Source organism: Crocuta crocuta, unplaced genomic scaffold (genome assembly GCF_008692635.1).
Source record: "Crocuta crocuta isolate KB4526 unplaced genomic scaffold, BGI_CrCroc_1.0 scaffold245, whole genome shotgun sequence".
NCBI classification, from domain to species: Eukaryota; Metazoa; Chordata; class Mammalia; order Carnivora; family Hyaenidae; genus Crocuta; species Crocuta crocuta.
The window spans coordinates 222700-240816 of NW_027530358.1; the positions used below are offsets into that span (position 1 = coordinate 222700).

Here is an 18117-nt window from a genome sequence, read left to right on the forward strand (position 1 = left end):
ATACACTCTATGTCCTTCCATGTGGTCTCAAATGGCAGTATTTCACTTTTTTGGTTGTGTACTATTCCATATATGTATATATGGAATATATATAATAATAATATTATGACATTATTATTATATATTATATTATCTTAATATAGTATGTTTTAATTATATTATATATTATATGTATGGAATATATATAATATTTTATATATATAGTTTCACCTCTGGAATTTTATATATATATAAAATTTCACCATTTCTTTATCCATTAATCTATTNCCTGTAATCAAAATCAGATGGTATTTCTCTTTCTGACTTATTTCACTTAGCATTATACCCTCAAGATCCATTTATGCTGCTGCAATGGCAAGATTTCATTCTTTTCTGTGGCTCAGAAATATTCCATTATAAATATGTACCACAACTTCCTTATCCATTAATCTATTGATGGACACTTGGATTGTCTCCATATCTTGATATCTTGGCTATCATAAATAATGTGGAAATAAACAACATAGAGGTGCATGTATTTTTTCAAATGAACTTTTTTGGGGGATGGTTAATACCCATAATAGAATCATTGGATCACAAAGTATTCGTATTCTTAATATTTTGAGGAACCTCCATACTGTTTTCCACATGGTTGTACCAGTTTACATCCCCACCAACAATACATGAGGATTTCTTTTTCTCCACATTCTTATTAACACTTATTATTTTTTGTCATTTTGATTTTAGCCATTTTAACTGGTATAAGGTGGTATCTCAGCATGGTTTTTAAAAAATTATTTTATATTAAAAATATTTTTTCAATGTTTATTCATATTTTGAGAAAGAGACAGAGGGAGACAGGGTGTGAATGGGGGAAGGGCAGACAGAGAGGGAGACACAGAATCCGAAACACCATCTAGGCTCTGAGCTGTCAGCACAGAGCTTGACACGGAGCTCAAACCCACAAACCATAAGATTATGACCTGAAATATACATACCATGTCTTCTTTATCCATCCATCTCTAAATGTACACTTGCCTTGCATTCATATCATGCTATTGTGAATAATGATGAAAAAAATACAGGGGTGCATATATTTTTGGAATTAGTGTTTTTGATAGAATGTATTTATTACTTTAAATAATAAGCAAAATGATTTGTGTTCCATAACCACTGGTTTTATGCTCACAATTATAAATTACTTACATGGAACCTGCAATGTTAAGCTAATGAACTCAGAGTTTCCTAATGCTGTATATAGGAAGATAGTGGAAACAAGAGGTTTAGAATTTCATTTTTCTCTTATTAAATCATCATTATAATATTAATTCATATTAATCAAAACTTTGATTTTTTGGTATGAAACAGTAAATTAAGGACCATATCTTTGAAGGTTTGTGTACTTTCTGGTTCCTTGGGGGGTAAGTGAAGACTTTCTTCTTTTTCTACTTTATTTATTTATTTTTTAATATAGTTTATTGTCAGGTTGGTTTCCATATAACACCCAGTGCTCATCCCAACAAGTGCCCTCCTCCATGCCCATCACCCATTTTCCCTTCTCCCCCAACCCCGTCAACCCTCAGTTTGTTCTCAATATTTAAGAGTCTCTTGTAGCTTGTCTCCCTCCCTCTCCTTAACTATTTTTTTCCTTCTCCTTCCCATGGTCCTCTGTTAAGTTTCTCCTGATCCACATATGAGTGAAAACATATGGTATCTGTCTTTCTCTGCCTGACTTATTTCGCTCAGCATACCACCCTCGAGTCCCATCTACGTTGCTACAAATGGCCAGATTTCATTCTTTCTCATTACCATGTAGTATTCCATTGTATAGATAAACCACATCCACTTGATCCATTCATCAGTTGATGGACATTTAGGCTGTTTCCATGATTTGGCTATTGTTGAAAGTGCTGCTATGAACATTGGGGTACATGTGCCCCTATGCATCAGCACTCCTGTATCCCTTGGGTAAATTCTTAACAGTGCTATTGCTGGGTCATAGGGGAGTTCTATTGTTAATTTTTTGAGGAACTTCTACACTGTTCTCCAAAGCAGCTACTCCAGTTTACATTCCCACCAACAGTGTAAGAGGGTGCCCATTTCTCCACATCCTCACCAGCATCTAAAGTCTCCTGATTTGTTCATTTTAGCCCCTCTGACCAGCGTGAGGTGGTATCTCAGTGTAGTTTTGATTTGTATTTCCCTGATGATGAGGGACATTGAGCATCATTTCATGTGTCTGTTGGCCATCCGGATGTTCTCTTTGGAGAAGTGTCTGTTCATGTCTTCTGCCCATTTTCTTCACTGGATTATTTGTTTTTCAGATGTGGAGTTTGGTGAGTTCCTTATAGATTTTGGAACCAATATGTTATTTGCAACTATCTTTTCCCATTCTGTCAGCTGCCTCTTAGTTTTGTTGATTGTTTCCTCTGTAGTTCAGAAGCTTTTTATGTTGATGAGGTCCCAATAGTTCATTTTTGCTCTTGATTCCCTTGCCTTTGGGGATGTGTCAAGTAAGAAGTTGCTGCAGTTGAGGTCAAGGAAGTTGTTTCCTTCTTTCTCCTCTAGGGTTTTGATGGTTTCCTGTCTCACATTCAGGTCCTTCATCCATTTTAAGCTTATTTTTGTGTATGGTGTAAGAAAGTGGTCTAGTTTCATTTTTCTGCATGTTGCTGTCCAGTTCTCCCAGCACCATCTATTAAAGAGGCTGTCTTTTTTCCACTGGATACTCTTTCCTGCTTTGTCAAAGATTAATTGGCCATACATTTGTGGATCCAGTTCTGAGTTCTGTATTCTGTTGCATTGGTCTGTTTTTGTGCCAATACCATACTGTCTTGATGATTACAGCTTTGTAGTAGAAGCCAATGTCTGGGATTGAAATGCCTTTAAATTTGGTTTTCTTCTTCAATATTACTTTGGCTATTCGGGGTCTTTTGTGGTTCCATACGAATATTAGGACACTTTGTTCTAGCTTTGAGAAGAATGCTGGTACAATTTTGATTGGGATTGCATTGAATGTGTAGATTGCTCTGGGGAATATTGACATTTTAACAATATTCATTCTTCTGATCCAGGAGCATGGAATGTTTTTCCATTTCTTTGTGTCTTCTTCAATTTCCTTCATAAGTTTTCTATAGTTTTCATCATACAGATCTCCTATACCTTTGGTTAAGTTTATTCCTAGGTATTTTATGGTTTTTTGTGCGAAGTTTCAGGGTACAAAATCAATGTACAGAAATTTGTTGCATTTTTAAACACCAATAAGGAAACAACAGAAAGAGAAATCAAGAAACTGAACCCATTCACAATTGCACAAAAAAACATAAAATACCTAGGAATAAACCTAACCAAAGATGTAAGAGATCTTGTTTCTCAACAATTCCTGTGCTGTATCTCTCAATCGAATAAATTATATAGAGATCATTAGGTAAGTTGGGTTACTAATTAGGATTGTAGTATATTTTCTATTACTAAAAAGTAGTTTATATAATTCAAATTGCATTTTAAGTGTCCAAAATTCTTATCTAAATGTACACACACACACAAACACACACACATCTTTCCAAAATACTCTAGACACTTAATATCTTACGTAAAATGAGTGAAAGGATATTATGAGGTGAAATTCTATTTTACATGAAATGGATACTTTTGCTTCTTGTGAAGGTTTTATTTTGTACAAAACCTAAGTATTTTGTTTAGGCATTAAATAATTTAGATACATGTCCTGTTGGAAACTCATCCAAAACTAGAGAAGAAACTATACATATATATTTCAGCAGAGTCAGAAAGTGGAGCTTACCTTTGATGGAATTAGAGAAAGTAACTTATCTTACATATCTAAAACAGCTATTGCTTCACTATTATCCACAGCATGTGTATACATATGTATGTATATATGTATCTACCTGTATGTCTACCTATATCTACTGAGTTATTAGGATTTGGAAATATGAAGATCTATTTATATTGTTAAATATCTAAAAAAAATTTTAGCCAATAGTTAAATTACATGCACATACTCTATTAAGTGAGCAATATTTCTTGGTTTTTAAATATAAGCATTCACACTTTCTATAAATCATATGGTGTTTGAATAATTTTTCCCTAGAGAAATGGCAAGACACTTAAGGGACAGTCTGTCAAATATCAATGAAACAACAAAACTCTGTTTTCTGTATAGAGTAGGTAAAATACCATAACAATATTTACACAGCATCTCCTCCATTCCTGGTGATAATGGTTTTTCTAAGCAAAACTTAAAGTATTACTTTATAAAACAATTATTGCTAGAGAAGTTGGAACTAAGAAACTGTTCAGAAGAGGGAACCAGAAAGACATATGAAGTTATGCAACTGAATGAGAAATATGTTATAGTGCTTGTAAGCTGTTATAAACAAAGAACGAAAGTATAAGGATGACAAGAAGACCGTTGTGATTTGAAGAGGTTGCAAAAATTTCATGTTTGTGTATTTTAAATTCCCGTGCAAGTGTGCATCTTATTTTTGACACCACAGCATTTCATTTGCCTGAGAAAAATACTATCTTCCTTGCCCTGTCCATGAAGGCTCGCCTGACTTGCTGGTTCCTTAGGCTGTAAATAAAGGGGTTCAGCATGGGGGCCACTGAGGTGTTTAGCACAGCAACGCCCTTGCTCAGAGACACTCTGTCTTTTGCTGATGGATTAATGTACATGAAAATGCAACTGCCATAGGAGATGGAGATGACAATCATGTGGGAAGAACAGGTGGAAAAGGCCTTTGTCCTCTGACTAGTAGAAGGGATTCTTAAAATTGTTCTGATGATATATGTGTAGGACAGAAATATCAAGGCCAACGTGAACATTAGAGTAAACACAGCGCAGGAAAACCCCAGCATCTCTAGGAATTTTGTGTCTGAACAGGCAAGTTGCAGCAGGGGAAAATAATCACAGGTAAAATGGTCAATAATATTAGACCTACAGTAATTAAGTTGTGAGAGCAAAATGAGTCCGGGGAGTACGATAAAGAATGAAATTAGCCACGAAGAGAAGACAAGGAGTATGCAGACTCTGGGATTCATGATGGTCATGTAATGCAGAGGTTTGCAGATGGCAATGTAACGGTCATAGGACATGGCGGCCAGAAGGCAAAATTCAGTGCCTCCCAAGAGGATGAAAAAAAAGAACTGAGCAATGCAGCCATTAAAGGAAATGGTTTTATCCCCTGTCATTATGGTGCCCAGGAACTTGGGTATGCTGACAGTTGTGAATGAAACCTCTAATAAGGAGAAGTTTCTGAGGAAGAAATACATGGGGGTCTGGAGGTGGGACTCCAGCAGGGTAAGGGTGATAATGGTCAGGTTGCCAGTGATGCTGAGCACGTAGGTGATGAACAGGAAGACAAAGATCAGCACCTGAAGCTGTGGGTCATCTGACAATCCCAGGAGGATAAATTCTGTTGTTCTTGTGTGGTTTCTCATTCCTCAGCTGCTTTTTTGTCGTTCTCTCCAGACCTCCAGAAGAAAGCCCAAGGAACAAACTTGAAGAGTGGGCAACAAAGGTCCAAGTGTGGAGCCAGAATTTGACTGAAATAGTATGTCATTTCCTCTACAGAAGAAATTTTAAGTGAATTGATAATAACAACGATCTGTTAATTTCTTCTGTTTTAAAGGAGACAACTCTTGTTTAGGCAAGTTTGAAAACGTTCCATATCACAAACCTTGAAATGCTAGAGTGGGGATTTTCCTCGGGCTTCTCTAACTCCAAATAGTACTTTTTAACTTTTAAAGACATGCCCATGAGCTTTCCTCCTAGTGAGAACCACCTTTGTGCTTTTGTTCCAATTGTATACCGTTTCCTTTTCTCTGTAACTTAAAGCTTAATGACTCTGAGAATCCTAAAAATGGAAGGATACTGTATTTTTTAATGTAAAGTGTGTTTTGTCCTTCACCATTGATCCACTTTTGCTAACACTCAACTTTTACAATTCTTCCTAGTACCTCACCAAGTCAGGTATATTACAGTCATCACCACCAGCAACCTTAGGTCTTGTTAGAACTGAGCTTGATCACATCTGAATCCATGGCAATGTTTTATAATTTTTTAACCTATGTGTCATCTTTATGACCAATATTCCCATACAAGGGATTTCTCATTATTATTATTATTATTATTGAAGAATTTCCCTCAGTTAAAGAGTTAGGGAAGTGCTCTCCAAGAAAATGGGGTCAATAGTTTAATTTCTTTATTTGCATGTGGTTTCAAAATAGTAAGTTTTAATTTCTCTCTCTTTTTTAATTTTTTTAAATGTTTTATTTATTTTTGAGAGAGATAGAGACAGTGTGAGCAGGGGAGGGTCAGAGATAGAGGGGGACTCAGAATTAGAATCAGGCTCCAAGCTCTTAGCTGTCAGATCAGAGCCCGATGCGGGGTTCGAACCCACGAACTGTGAGATCATAACCTGAGCCTAAATCAGACCCTTAACTGACTGAGCCACCCAGGCGCCCCTTCTCTTTTGTTTTAAAAATAAAATTTATATGACATTACCATAGTTATTTCCATAAGGAAGATTGAGGATACCTAGGTTTGAATCCAAGCCACTTATTAGGTATGAAGTCATATGGTCTGTGTTGTTTCCATAAATATAATTTATTTCTCTGTATACAGGTCTATCTCATAAGATCATCATGAGTATTAAATGAGTTAATATATATGAAGTGTTTAGAAACATGCTTAATATTTTTAAAAAGCCATAATAGGATTGCTCAATGGAGAAAATTTTCTCTAACCACTGTGCTGAAAACCTCTGGGATTAGATGGTGTCTTACCTTAAAAGGTTTACCTAAAATAACTAGTAGTGAATAAATGAACATGGATAAACTCACATAGGAACAATAACAACAACAAAACGATGAAGTGGAATCACCTGGTTATATAGTACCTGTGAGGCTCTAAGCAAGTGAATATTAGCTTTGTTTTTCCACTTTGTGAACATGCTAAATTCTCGCCACCATGGTGTATCTGCTTCCTGTACTCCATCACACTCTCAGTCCTCCAAAAATTCACTTCTCTCAATCAGCCATGATACAATCACCACATGTTAGATAATTGCTGCACTTTAACACTGCTAGCAAAGGCCACTTAATTTCTCTGCTCCTCCTTAGTAACAGTAATCTTTCTGAGAATGATTGTGAAACTTGCCTGAAATAAAATATGTACATGTAACTAGCCTTGTGGGTAGTAGATTTCAATGACACCTCAAATCACCTTCTTCTCAACTTCACAACACTGGGTTAATAGCCTTTGTATGAGTCTCATGAGAATCTTAGACTTATTCTTCCCTTCCCATCAAACATCTGTGCTGAAATCTCCTGTGAACTCCTCACCACATTTGCATGTCTGAAAGTTAGGACAGAGTTGCCTTCAAAACCATTGTAACACAATCTAATGCCCAGAAGAGTCACATAGGCTCAAAATAAACACTTGTCTAATTCATTAATTAAGTGATGTTGACTTTGTTGTTGAATCACACCAACAGGTGAGGTACTCTACTTCATGCCCAATTCCTACCTGCATATAATGTAGGTTGTGTCTTTCTTTTACAAGGTATGGTTTCCTACTTTATCTACTTTTCAAGGTTTGTTTATCTACTAGACCTAAATTCCCTGTGTTGAGTAAATTTGTAACAAAGGACATGTAAAAGAAGCCCAATATTTTTGGATATGTAATTTTTAAAGACATCATAAAACATTATTTTAAAATTATTTTCCTTAGGGGAGTCCAGGTTGCTCCATTGATTGAGAGCCCAACTCTTGATTTCAGCTCAGGTCATGATCTCATGGATTTGGGGTCAAGCCCCATGTAGCCAGCACAGTCTTCTTGGGATTCTCTCTCCCCCTCTCTCTTTGCCCCTCCTCAAGTTACACTGTCTCTCTTCCTTTCTCAAAATAAATAAATAAACTTTAAGGAAATAAAGTTACTTTCATAAATTTCTTTAATATTCATTCTTTTAATTAACATTATTTCTGCTCAATAACATCACTTGTCTTTCATCAGGGATTCCTTTTCATTGAAAGTTCTAGTATTTCATAACACCTGGAAGTCCCGAAAGGCATTCTTATCAAATAGAAAATATCATTCTGAAGATAGAAATTTCTGCACTATTTTATTGGCATTGGAGATCCAGGAATAAAAATACTGTATATTACTCTTCTGGAGGTAATAATGTGTCAGTGCACTGTATTTTTACCACAATTTCAAGTTTTTTTGCTTATTCTTTTTTCTTCTCACATTCATATCAATTTTAAGATTTTTCTCAAAAATAATACCATGACTCACACACTCTGGCTACTGATTAAACCTTTGTAGGAATGCATGAAGAGCTGTGAAGGAAGGTGTTAACAGATAAGGAAGAGTTCATATGAACATCTAAAAACAAATGCTGGCAGGCCAATTTTGTAGGACCAGAGAACACACTTAAAGAACTGTAAAGAAGGGTATCTGGGTGGCTCTGTTGGTTAAGTGTCCCACTTCAGCTCAGGTCATGATCTCCTGGTTGGTGGTTTCGAACAGCTCTGTGCTGACAGCTTAGAGCCTGGAATCTGCTTCAGATTCTGTGTCTCCCTCTCTCTGCCCCTCTCCTGCTTGTTCTCTTTGTTCTCTCTCTCTCTCTCTCTTTCTGTCTCAAAAATAAACATCAAAAATTTTTTTTAAAGAACTGTAAGAAGAGATAATCCACTATCACAGGCTTGAGGGAGGTATGCTATACTATTTATGTAAGAATGTTAATAAAAATTCAATGGACTGTATTCATTTACCAAAATCAAATAAGCCCGATGAATGTTATTCTTTCATTCATTCAGCAGCCTTTTGGAAGAAATAAACTTTGGTGTTTAACAAGGTGCATATGATTCCTCAAGCCTGAGGCCATCCCAAGGTTGTATTCATGCAGAGGATGAAGGGTATCTGTAAGCATTAGATCATCTTTTTTATTTCTGAATGTAGATCCATATTTCTCCCTGAAAGAACATGGGTTAGGTTAACCTCTATATTGTCTTCTGCTAATTTAGTCAAAATCAAGAACCACTTCAAGGACTCCTGAGACAGCCTCTTTGACTTATTCAAAATGAAAGTTAACAGTAATACTTCATATTTGTTGAATAAGATGGCCACAAAGTACCTGTAAGGCTTCATTCTGAAAACACCCTACCTAAGCCCTTTCAAAGTTGTTAACTACCAATTTAGTGTTAACAACGACCCCTTAATATGTGACTAACTTGAATTTAAACAAGTAAATTTTTTTAAAAAGTGACCCTTTAGATAAACTAAGTACTGATGACTTCTTTGATGCCCAAGATATGAAAGGGTCTTTGTTTGAAAGGATACATTAAGAACCAAATGGATGTTCCTTTGAAAGACTAAGAGTCTTAGACTGATTCCATTTTATTTGTGGTGAATTTGTCCTTATTGTTTTTATTGTTGTTAATAATGTCTTAGTTGTCCTGGGTGGACTAATGCAATAACTTTGAGAGTCTAATTGTTTCAACCATTTCTGTTTACTAAGTTAAACCTCCCTAGAGGTTGTTAGTGAAAACTTCACAAAGCATATCTCCCAAGCAATGTGCTTTATAATCAGATCATTCTCTCTGTTCCTTTTTAACTTCATCAGTAAAGAGTTGTTCAGAGATTAGGCTCATACAATGGAGGAAAGGAAAATTGTTTAATTCCATGTTGTGGGTAACATATAGTTCAGCTTCATAATTACTCTAAATTTACTGACAATGTTCAATCTTGTTGGACTTTTGGGCCCTGACACAGGTGTTCTCTAAGAACTTCTTTTGTCCTGAATAAAGCAAAGACTCCCCTGGAGAACCCAGTGAGTGAATGGAAAGATTGTACCTGTAGGGGTTGGTGACACATACCAACTACTAAGCTCAAACTTTCAGTTCTTCATTTAGACATCAATAAGAAAAGAAATAGGAAAAGTGCACAAACTGATAATAAGATTATGGGATCAAAACACCATTAATTGCTTGTTCATGACACTCTCGGGTACATGACTATCACAGAGTGTATGTGGGCTCTGCAGTTAGAGAAATGTGGGTTAAAAACATGAATGGGCCACTTAATGGATATATGTAACTTTGGATGTTACTCAATTTCCCTAAGCATCAGTTTTCTCCTTTTACCATGGAGTTGAAATTTCAGGGCATTTTGGGAATTACTTGAATTAATAGAAAGGAAAGTGCTCTATAAACCATGTGACACTTCCTATGCTTTAGGAAGAGCTGGTGTATTTATTTTCTCTAGTTGAAATTGATTTGCAAGTCTGGGCAAAACATTCATAGTAACTGTGATTGAGCAAAGCCATTATTCATTCCAATGAAATCCTAAAGACTGTTATATTCTATCTCACTTAGGTATTATGACACACTTTTGGAACTTTTATCTCTATTCCCAAATGAAGAACCAGGGTCAGTGTAGTTTTGTATCTTAAATATATGTATATAGTTGACAAGTGATAAGTTGTCACAGACTCTCTAAAATTAAAGGCTGTTCCCTTATAGAAAGTATGATATAACTTGGATGTTTCAATTAGAAACATAAGCACAGAGGTGGTAATTACCTGCTTTTTATTTAATAGAGAATGAATAATTAATATAATAAAACAAAACATACTAACATTTCTTTACATTTAAAAAATATATATCCAGTTGCAAATAAAACTCCAATATACTCTATTTAATCTAATTAAAAGTTGAACTGATAGCTGATGAATCTATGGGAAGGTTTGGGAGACTTCCATTGCCTTCTATACATTCGACTTACCTCTAATTTTCATAACAGGTGCACTGACACGCAGAATGACTGGATACAAAAAATACTAGCAATTGCTATTGTAATCCAAGGAAAACAGCATTCCTGGACTTATGGGCTGTCAGTGAACTCCTTTGCTTTCTATATTAATGTTTTTATCTTAAATTTTCCATTTTCTATGAGGAATATATTTTTTGAGTACAGAGAGTGAGAAAGCAAATATATGAAAGATTAAAAAAATCAGAAGATCTTTTAAAACTGTCTGGTATGGCTCCTACATAGGTTTTATGTAGCCTAAGCTACTTAATGGTTTATATGTTCTCTTCACTGCTGCCTCAAGGGGAATAATTCAGTGAATACACATTGCCAGAAGAGAACTCTACACAAAACACTAAGGAATATAAAACATAATACACAATAGTATTGAGATTTGAAAAGGAAGCTGGTGACTGTGTCCAGTGAGACAGAAAAAAAAGCAAGAAAACAACCACATTAAGGGTGAAGTGCATTTTTGTGAAATTATTTTTCAGAGATTAACAACTTAGCTCCTTACACAAAACTACTGAATGCATCTCTAGCATCTGACATTTTAACAAAATGGATAATCTACCACATAGTCCATTCTTTAATCCATATTTTAATCTGCCTTCCAAATAGAATTTTGGTATATTGCTAATACTTTATACATTTTGTTCCTTCTTCCTCTCTTCTCACCAGAAATGGCAGTCGAAGAGTTTCTTGTTTTGATTGATTACAGTTCTAATTTACACTACAGCTATAATATCAGGAATTAGTACCTTCCCTGATAGACTATAACAATATTGTCATGCTCAAATGATATATGTGCATGTGAAAGCATCAACAAAATTGTGCATGTCCTGAGTAAAAGCTACAGATATTTGCAGGTTCCCACAGAGTTGTAAATATATATTAAAGAAACACAAGTTTTTGTCTTTGTTTTGTTTTTCAGGTCAGGTTATCACATTGGCTGTTATACCCCAAGACCTAAGGCAAATTACTCGACATTTCTGAATATCAGTTTGCAAACTTGTAAGAAAGATATAATTAGTCTATGTGTCCCCATATAGCTTTGCAGATTAAATACTATAGTATGAAGGACTAACCTAGTTTAGCATATGGCACAGCATAATTGCTCTCAGTAGAAGAGATATTATTATTTATGAAGCCCCTATTAAACTTTCATGTCACATAGATATAATGGTGGCTACCTAATATTCATCTGTTACATATTTTTAAATATAATAGAGAAAAACAAGGCGATTATATAAAAAAAGACATAACACATGCCCTAATCCTAATTAGAAAACAAAAGACATATGACCTTTCCGTAATTTATAAGTAGTAAAATAAACATTCAACTCTATTAGCTGAGTGGAAAGAACTTGACATACACTGTAGATATTGTGCAAAAAAAAAGTGTTAATTAATTTGTATTGCTTGTAGCTTTAAAAAGAAACTGTTTTTTAATTTTAATTTTTTAGTTTTAGTGGATGGTGTTAGAATTTGGTTTAGTTTCATTCTTTTACATATAGCTGTCCGCTTTTCCAGCACTATTTATTGAAAATGCTGTTTTTTCTCCATTGTATTTTCTTATATCTTTGTCATAAATCAATTGAATATATGATTGATCATATATGATTGATCTATGTGTATTTTTTGTGCCAAGAACACATTGTTTTGCCTACTATACCTTTGTAGTATATCTTGTAATATGAGTTTGTGATACCTCCAACTTTGTTCTTCTTTATCAGGATTTGGCTATTTGGGGTTCTTCTTTGGTTCTGTACAAGTTTCAGGATTATTTGTTCTTGTGACAAATGCTATTGATATTTGACAGGGATTGCTCACCGAGGTCTCAAGCCACTGGACCAGGATTCTACTCTAATCCAGGCTTTTAAGGTAAATGGGAAGAGAGTATGCCTGCAGCTCTTTGTTTTTTCTAAATGTGGCTTTTTGTGCATGTGCAAAGACAGAAGAGCCTACTCCAAGTCCTTGAGCACTATCCATCCCCACTTATGTTCCCATTTGGGGTGTGGGGCCTCTTTGTTACTGTGTCTCTGTGTTTATTCTGTTCTCTGTCCTTGGTTGTTTAGAAGCTGTTCAGTCACCCCTCAGTTCTTCAGGAGCAATTGTACCACCAATAGGTCTAATTTGGTGTATTTTGTGGAGGAGGTATGTTAAGAGTGTTCTACTTTGCTAATTGTCGTATAAAAACAGCATTCTGATATCTTGACAAATCAGAAGAGCATTTGAAAATTTAGCTTTTCATATTTCATTTTAAAAGTAATATATGCTTAATGTAATGGGAAAAAATGTCAGAGAATAAAGTATAAAATTATAGTATTTGGGACCTGTAGAATGGTCCTTTGATTTCAGATCAATCCTCCTTCATATTTTCAAATTAACCTGGATTAAACAGCTATAGTATATTCTTCTTCTTTTTTTAAATAATTATTTATTTCTGAGAGCAAGAGAGAGAGCCAGAGCACAAGCAGGAGAGTGGCAGAGAGAGAACGAGACACAGAATTTGAAACAGACTCTAAGTTCTGAGCTGTCAGCAGAGAGTCCCACATGGAGCTTGAACTCCTTAACTGCAAGATGCTAACCTGAGCCGACGACAGATGCTTAACCAATTGAGCCACAAGGTGTTCCTATCTATAGTATGTTCTATCAGATTTTTTTCCTACCAGGTATTTTTATATCTATTCACTCCTAAAAACAGTCACATTCATACACTCCAGAGTGTTTTTTCCTTATATAGTAATGCAATTTTGTTACAGAAAATATTCTGCAATTTTCCTATTTTATTTCAAGTTAACAATATATAGTGGATATCATTCATTGTCAAATTATCTAGGTGGGACTCACTCTTTTATAAGTGCAAAGAATGACAGAATAATTTAGTAGTTTCATTGCTGGGTAAGTTTTGGGAAATCCAGTACTACCAATTTCACATCATTAGCTACAATGCTAAGTCTTTTTGTATAAATTCATTTGCATATATACAGGTATTGGTATAACATATATGAGAGCACTAAATTTTGATATGTACTTCAAAATTTCTCTCCAAACAGACAGGAATTAACACGTTTCATTGCACCCTGGCCATCAGAGATATTAGAAATCTTTTACAGTTTTTACAAATGGAGAGACAAAAATTAAGCCACAATTCACTTAGTGATAAAGACACTATCATAAAAACCAGATCACAGTGCCCAGATTTTGAGGTTAAGAGACCCAATATCTTTATAAACTTGCAAAATTATTTAACTTTTCTGAGCATCAATTTGTCTACTCATAAAATGAGAAGACTAATAGTCTTAACTCATAGGATATTGTAAAGATCAAAGGATATAATGAATGAAAGTGCTTACAGACTACTTAAGATACAATAAGTATTCAGTAGATAAATGTTACATACTTTACAATTTTATAGTCTCCAGTTTTTAGAAAGATTGAATACTTTTTAATACCTAATGTAGGTTTAATGAATTAAGCACAGGACTATTCCCTATCCTTCTACACATATGTTTACAAACATGTATATTTTAATGGCAGATTTTACTTAAAAGATGGATCCAGGAGTGTCATTTCAATGAGTTAAGCATATGACAAATTCCATACGCCTCTACACTTAAGTTTACAAACACTTACATTGTAATAAAAGAACATGTTACTTGAAAGAAAGATTATGAACTATGGAGTCTCAATAAGCTAAAAGCAGCAATACTCCCATATGCATCTACACTTAAATTTACAATCACTTCAATATTTTTAAAAAGTTTTTATTTAAATTCCAGTTAGTTAACATACACTGTAATAGTTTCAGATGTACACTATAGAGATTCAAAATTTCTGTACAACACCCGGTGCTCATCCCAACAAGTATATTACTTAATCCCCATCACCTATTTACCCCATCTTCCTGCCTAGTAACCATCAGTTTGTTCTCTATAGTTAAGAGTCTGTTTCTTGAATTGTCTCTCTCCTTTTACCCCCTTTGCTCATTTGTTTTGTTTCTTAAGTTCCACATATAAGTGAAATCATATGGCATTTCTCTTTCTCTGATTTATTTCTCTTAGCATAATACTTAAGAGACTGAGCATTTTAAATAATTGTATTCCTCATCCATGAATCGCCTATTCATAACTTGTGTTTACTTTTGGGAAGATTATGTCTTCCCTTTGACTTGTAGGGAATATTTGTGTATAATGGGCATAAACCCATGGTGGATTTCTTTTGTTGCACCAAGTTTTCAGAGCCTCTCCTTAACTTTTTTCTGAGGTGCTTTCACTGAAAAAATTGTACTATGAATTCTTGGTGACTTATTCCTCTTAGGAGACCTTTCCACACATACCTCAAAACTGTCTAAATATTCAATCATGTTTACTATTTCTCATATGTGCACTTCACATTTACTTCTTTAATCTATCTGGAATTTATTCTTATGTAAGATATGCATCTTTTTTGTTGCTTTTTAAATAAATAATCAACTGCTTTCATATCATTGGGCTAGAAACAATCTGAGAGTTTGGACAGTGAGTTACTTATAGCACCAGTGTCATGTTATCTTGGTAAGTAATGTTTTTAGCTCAGAGACCATGGGTCTGAGAAACTCATGCTTCTCATTTTTCAGGGAAAAAAAAAGTTTCTTAGTACCCTCAATATGTGTGTAATTTTAACAGGGCCACGGTACAGTATATTTGACCCCTTTCTGGAATTTCAAACTCACTTCATACCTTCCACCCTCACTTTTTCTATTTCTGAATACTTGTGGTTTTATTTATCCATTTGCTTGAATAATCTCACTTTTTCTTCTCCTTTAGGGTATTCACAGTCACATATGATCTTTTCCTTGCTGGAAATGGGGGAAACATTGGCATCTCAGTTCAATTCTACTCATTTATCAATAATTTATCAATTTATTTCTTTGTTTCCTGTATTTGTTTGAGAATTGCTGACACACAATGTTACATGAGTTTAAGGTGTACAACATTGCAGTTCAGGAAGTGTATACACTGTGCTGTGGTCACTGTAAGAGTAGCTATCACTTGTCACAAACCCACACATTTATAATAGCATTGACTATATTCCTTACTCTGTACCTTTTATTCTCAGGGCCTATTTATTCCATAACTACAAGCTTGTACCTCCCACTGATCTTCACCTATTTTGCCCATCACCTCAAACCCTCCCATCTGTGAAGCATCAATTAGTTCACTGTATTAATGAGTCTGTTTCTGCTTTGATTGCTTGTTTGTTAATTTTGTTTTTTTAGATATTATATATAAGTGAAATCAGGTGATATTTGTCTTTCTCTGGAATATTTTGCTTAGCATAATCTCCTCTATGTCCATTGATGTTGTGGTAAATAACAAGACTCCATCCTTTTTTATATCTGAGTAATGTTTCATTGAAAATGCTACAAAAAATGTAGGGGTGCATATATCTTTTGGATTTTAATTTTGGTTGAATATTTTTATTACTTAGAACAGTAAGCAAAATGATTTGTGTTCCATTACCACTGGTTTTATGTTTACAATTATAAATCACTTACATGGAACATGCAATGTTTAGCTAATCAACTCAGGATTTAGTATAGCTATAGGAAAAGTGTGAGGATTAGAAAGTTACAATTTCAGTTTTCTCTCACTAAATCTTCATGATAACATTAATTAATATTAATCAAAACTTTGATTTGTTTGTATGAAACAAAATTTAAGGACCAAATCTTTGAAGGTTTGTGTATTTTCTGGTTCCCTAGTGGGTAAGTCAAAGGGCTCAACATAAGGACAACAGAGTTATTGAAATCGCTACTACTTTTGTCAATGATGGCTTTTCCCCCCTGCAGAGTAATTAGTGTATATGGAAATGGAAATGGCAATCATGTAGGAAATTCAAGAGGAGAAAAACTTTTCTTCTCTGACTGACAGATGTGATATACATGTAGGAGAAAATCACAAAGGCCACAGTGAATAGCAAAGTAATCAAAACAAATAAAAGTCAATTACTTCTAGGAACCTTGCATCTGAGAATATGGTTGTACAAGGGAAAGATAGTCACATGCAAAGTGATCAATGATATTAGAAACAGAGTTATCTGGCTGGAACAGAAGCATGAAGGGTAAGAAAAGTGATCAGAAACATGCCCAGCTACACACAGCCTGTAAATGGGTTGGGTTCCTATTTGTGATGGTTATGTAATGAAGGGGTTTACAAATGGCAACACAGTGGTCAAAGGACCTGGCAATTAGGATGCAAAGTTCAGTCACCTCCATGAAAATAAAAAGAATTGTTGGGCTATACAATTATGATGAGAAATGATTTTGGTTTTGGTGATAATTGCCCTCAGAAACCTAGGGATATATATATATATATATAAAGGAGATTTCTAAGAAGGAGAAGTTCCAGGTAAGAAATACATAAGCATTTGTGGATGGACATCTACCAGGTTAGAGTGATGATTAGTCAGATTTCCAGTGACACAGAAAATGTATGTGATGAATTAAAAGAGGAAAATCACAATCAGATCAGAATCATCAGAAAGGCTCAGCAGGATGAACTCTGATCGCTGTGTGCTTGTTCATTTCCCTCTCTTTGTTTTCTCTTTTTTTAATGATATGTGACAGTGTTGATGAGTCTGGAGGACATTAGGTTAGATGAAATAAGTCAATCACATCACAGAAGAACAAAAAATGGATAAATCCACTTTTATGTGGTGTTAAAATTGGTCAAACTCATAAAAATGGAAGATAGATGGTGGCTGCTGTGGGATAGGTTCAGGTGGGCAAAGGGGAATTGATAGTAGCTGGTATAAAGTTCACTTCTGCAGGGCACCTGGGAGGCTCAGTCGGTTAAGCCTCCAGCTTCAGCTCAGGTCATGACCTTGTGGTCCATGAGGTCCAGTCCTGCATTAGGCTCTGTACTGACAGCTCAGCCTGCTTTGGATTCTGTGTTTCCGTCTCTCTCTGCCTCTCACTGCTCTTGCTCTGTCTCTCTCTCCCTCTCAAAAATAAGCATTTAAAAAAATTCAGTTCTGTTAGAAGAATAAGGGCTAAAGATGTTGAAGATGAATATTGTTGAAGAACATTGTTTTCTCTAGTACATTTTGCCTATGCTTAATGATACTTTATTGTACTCTTAAAAATATGGGCATGGAGGGGTACACTTGTTGTGATGAGTACTGGGTGTTATATGGAAACCAACTTGACAATAAGCTATATTAAAAATACATATATAAACATACATATGTATGTATGCATATACATATATATGTATATATGTATGTATATATATTTATATATATATATATGGATAGGTGGA

The 18117-nt window shown here is 34.8% G+C and overlaps 1 protein-coding gene across 1 annotated transcript; it reads right to left on the minus strand.

Moving 5' to 3' along the window:
- Positions 1-4500: 4500 nt before the first annotated feature.
- Positions 4501-5439, minus strand: LOC144233237 (olfactory receptor 6C1-like). Its single transcript, XM_077766069.1, has one exon. The coding sequence runs from the start codon at positions 5437-5439 to the stop codon at positions 4501-4503; it is 939 nt and encodes a 312-aa protein (XP_077622195.1).
- Positions 5440-18117: the final 12678 nt, after the last annotated feature.

What these genes read in the sequence shown, in the direction of transcription:
- LOC144233237 (XM_077766069.1), bottom strand. Translation starts at nt 5,439, where the DNA reads ATGAGAAACCACACAAGAACAACAGAATTTATCCTCCTGGGATTGTCA.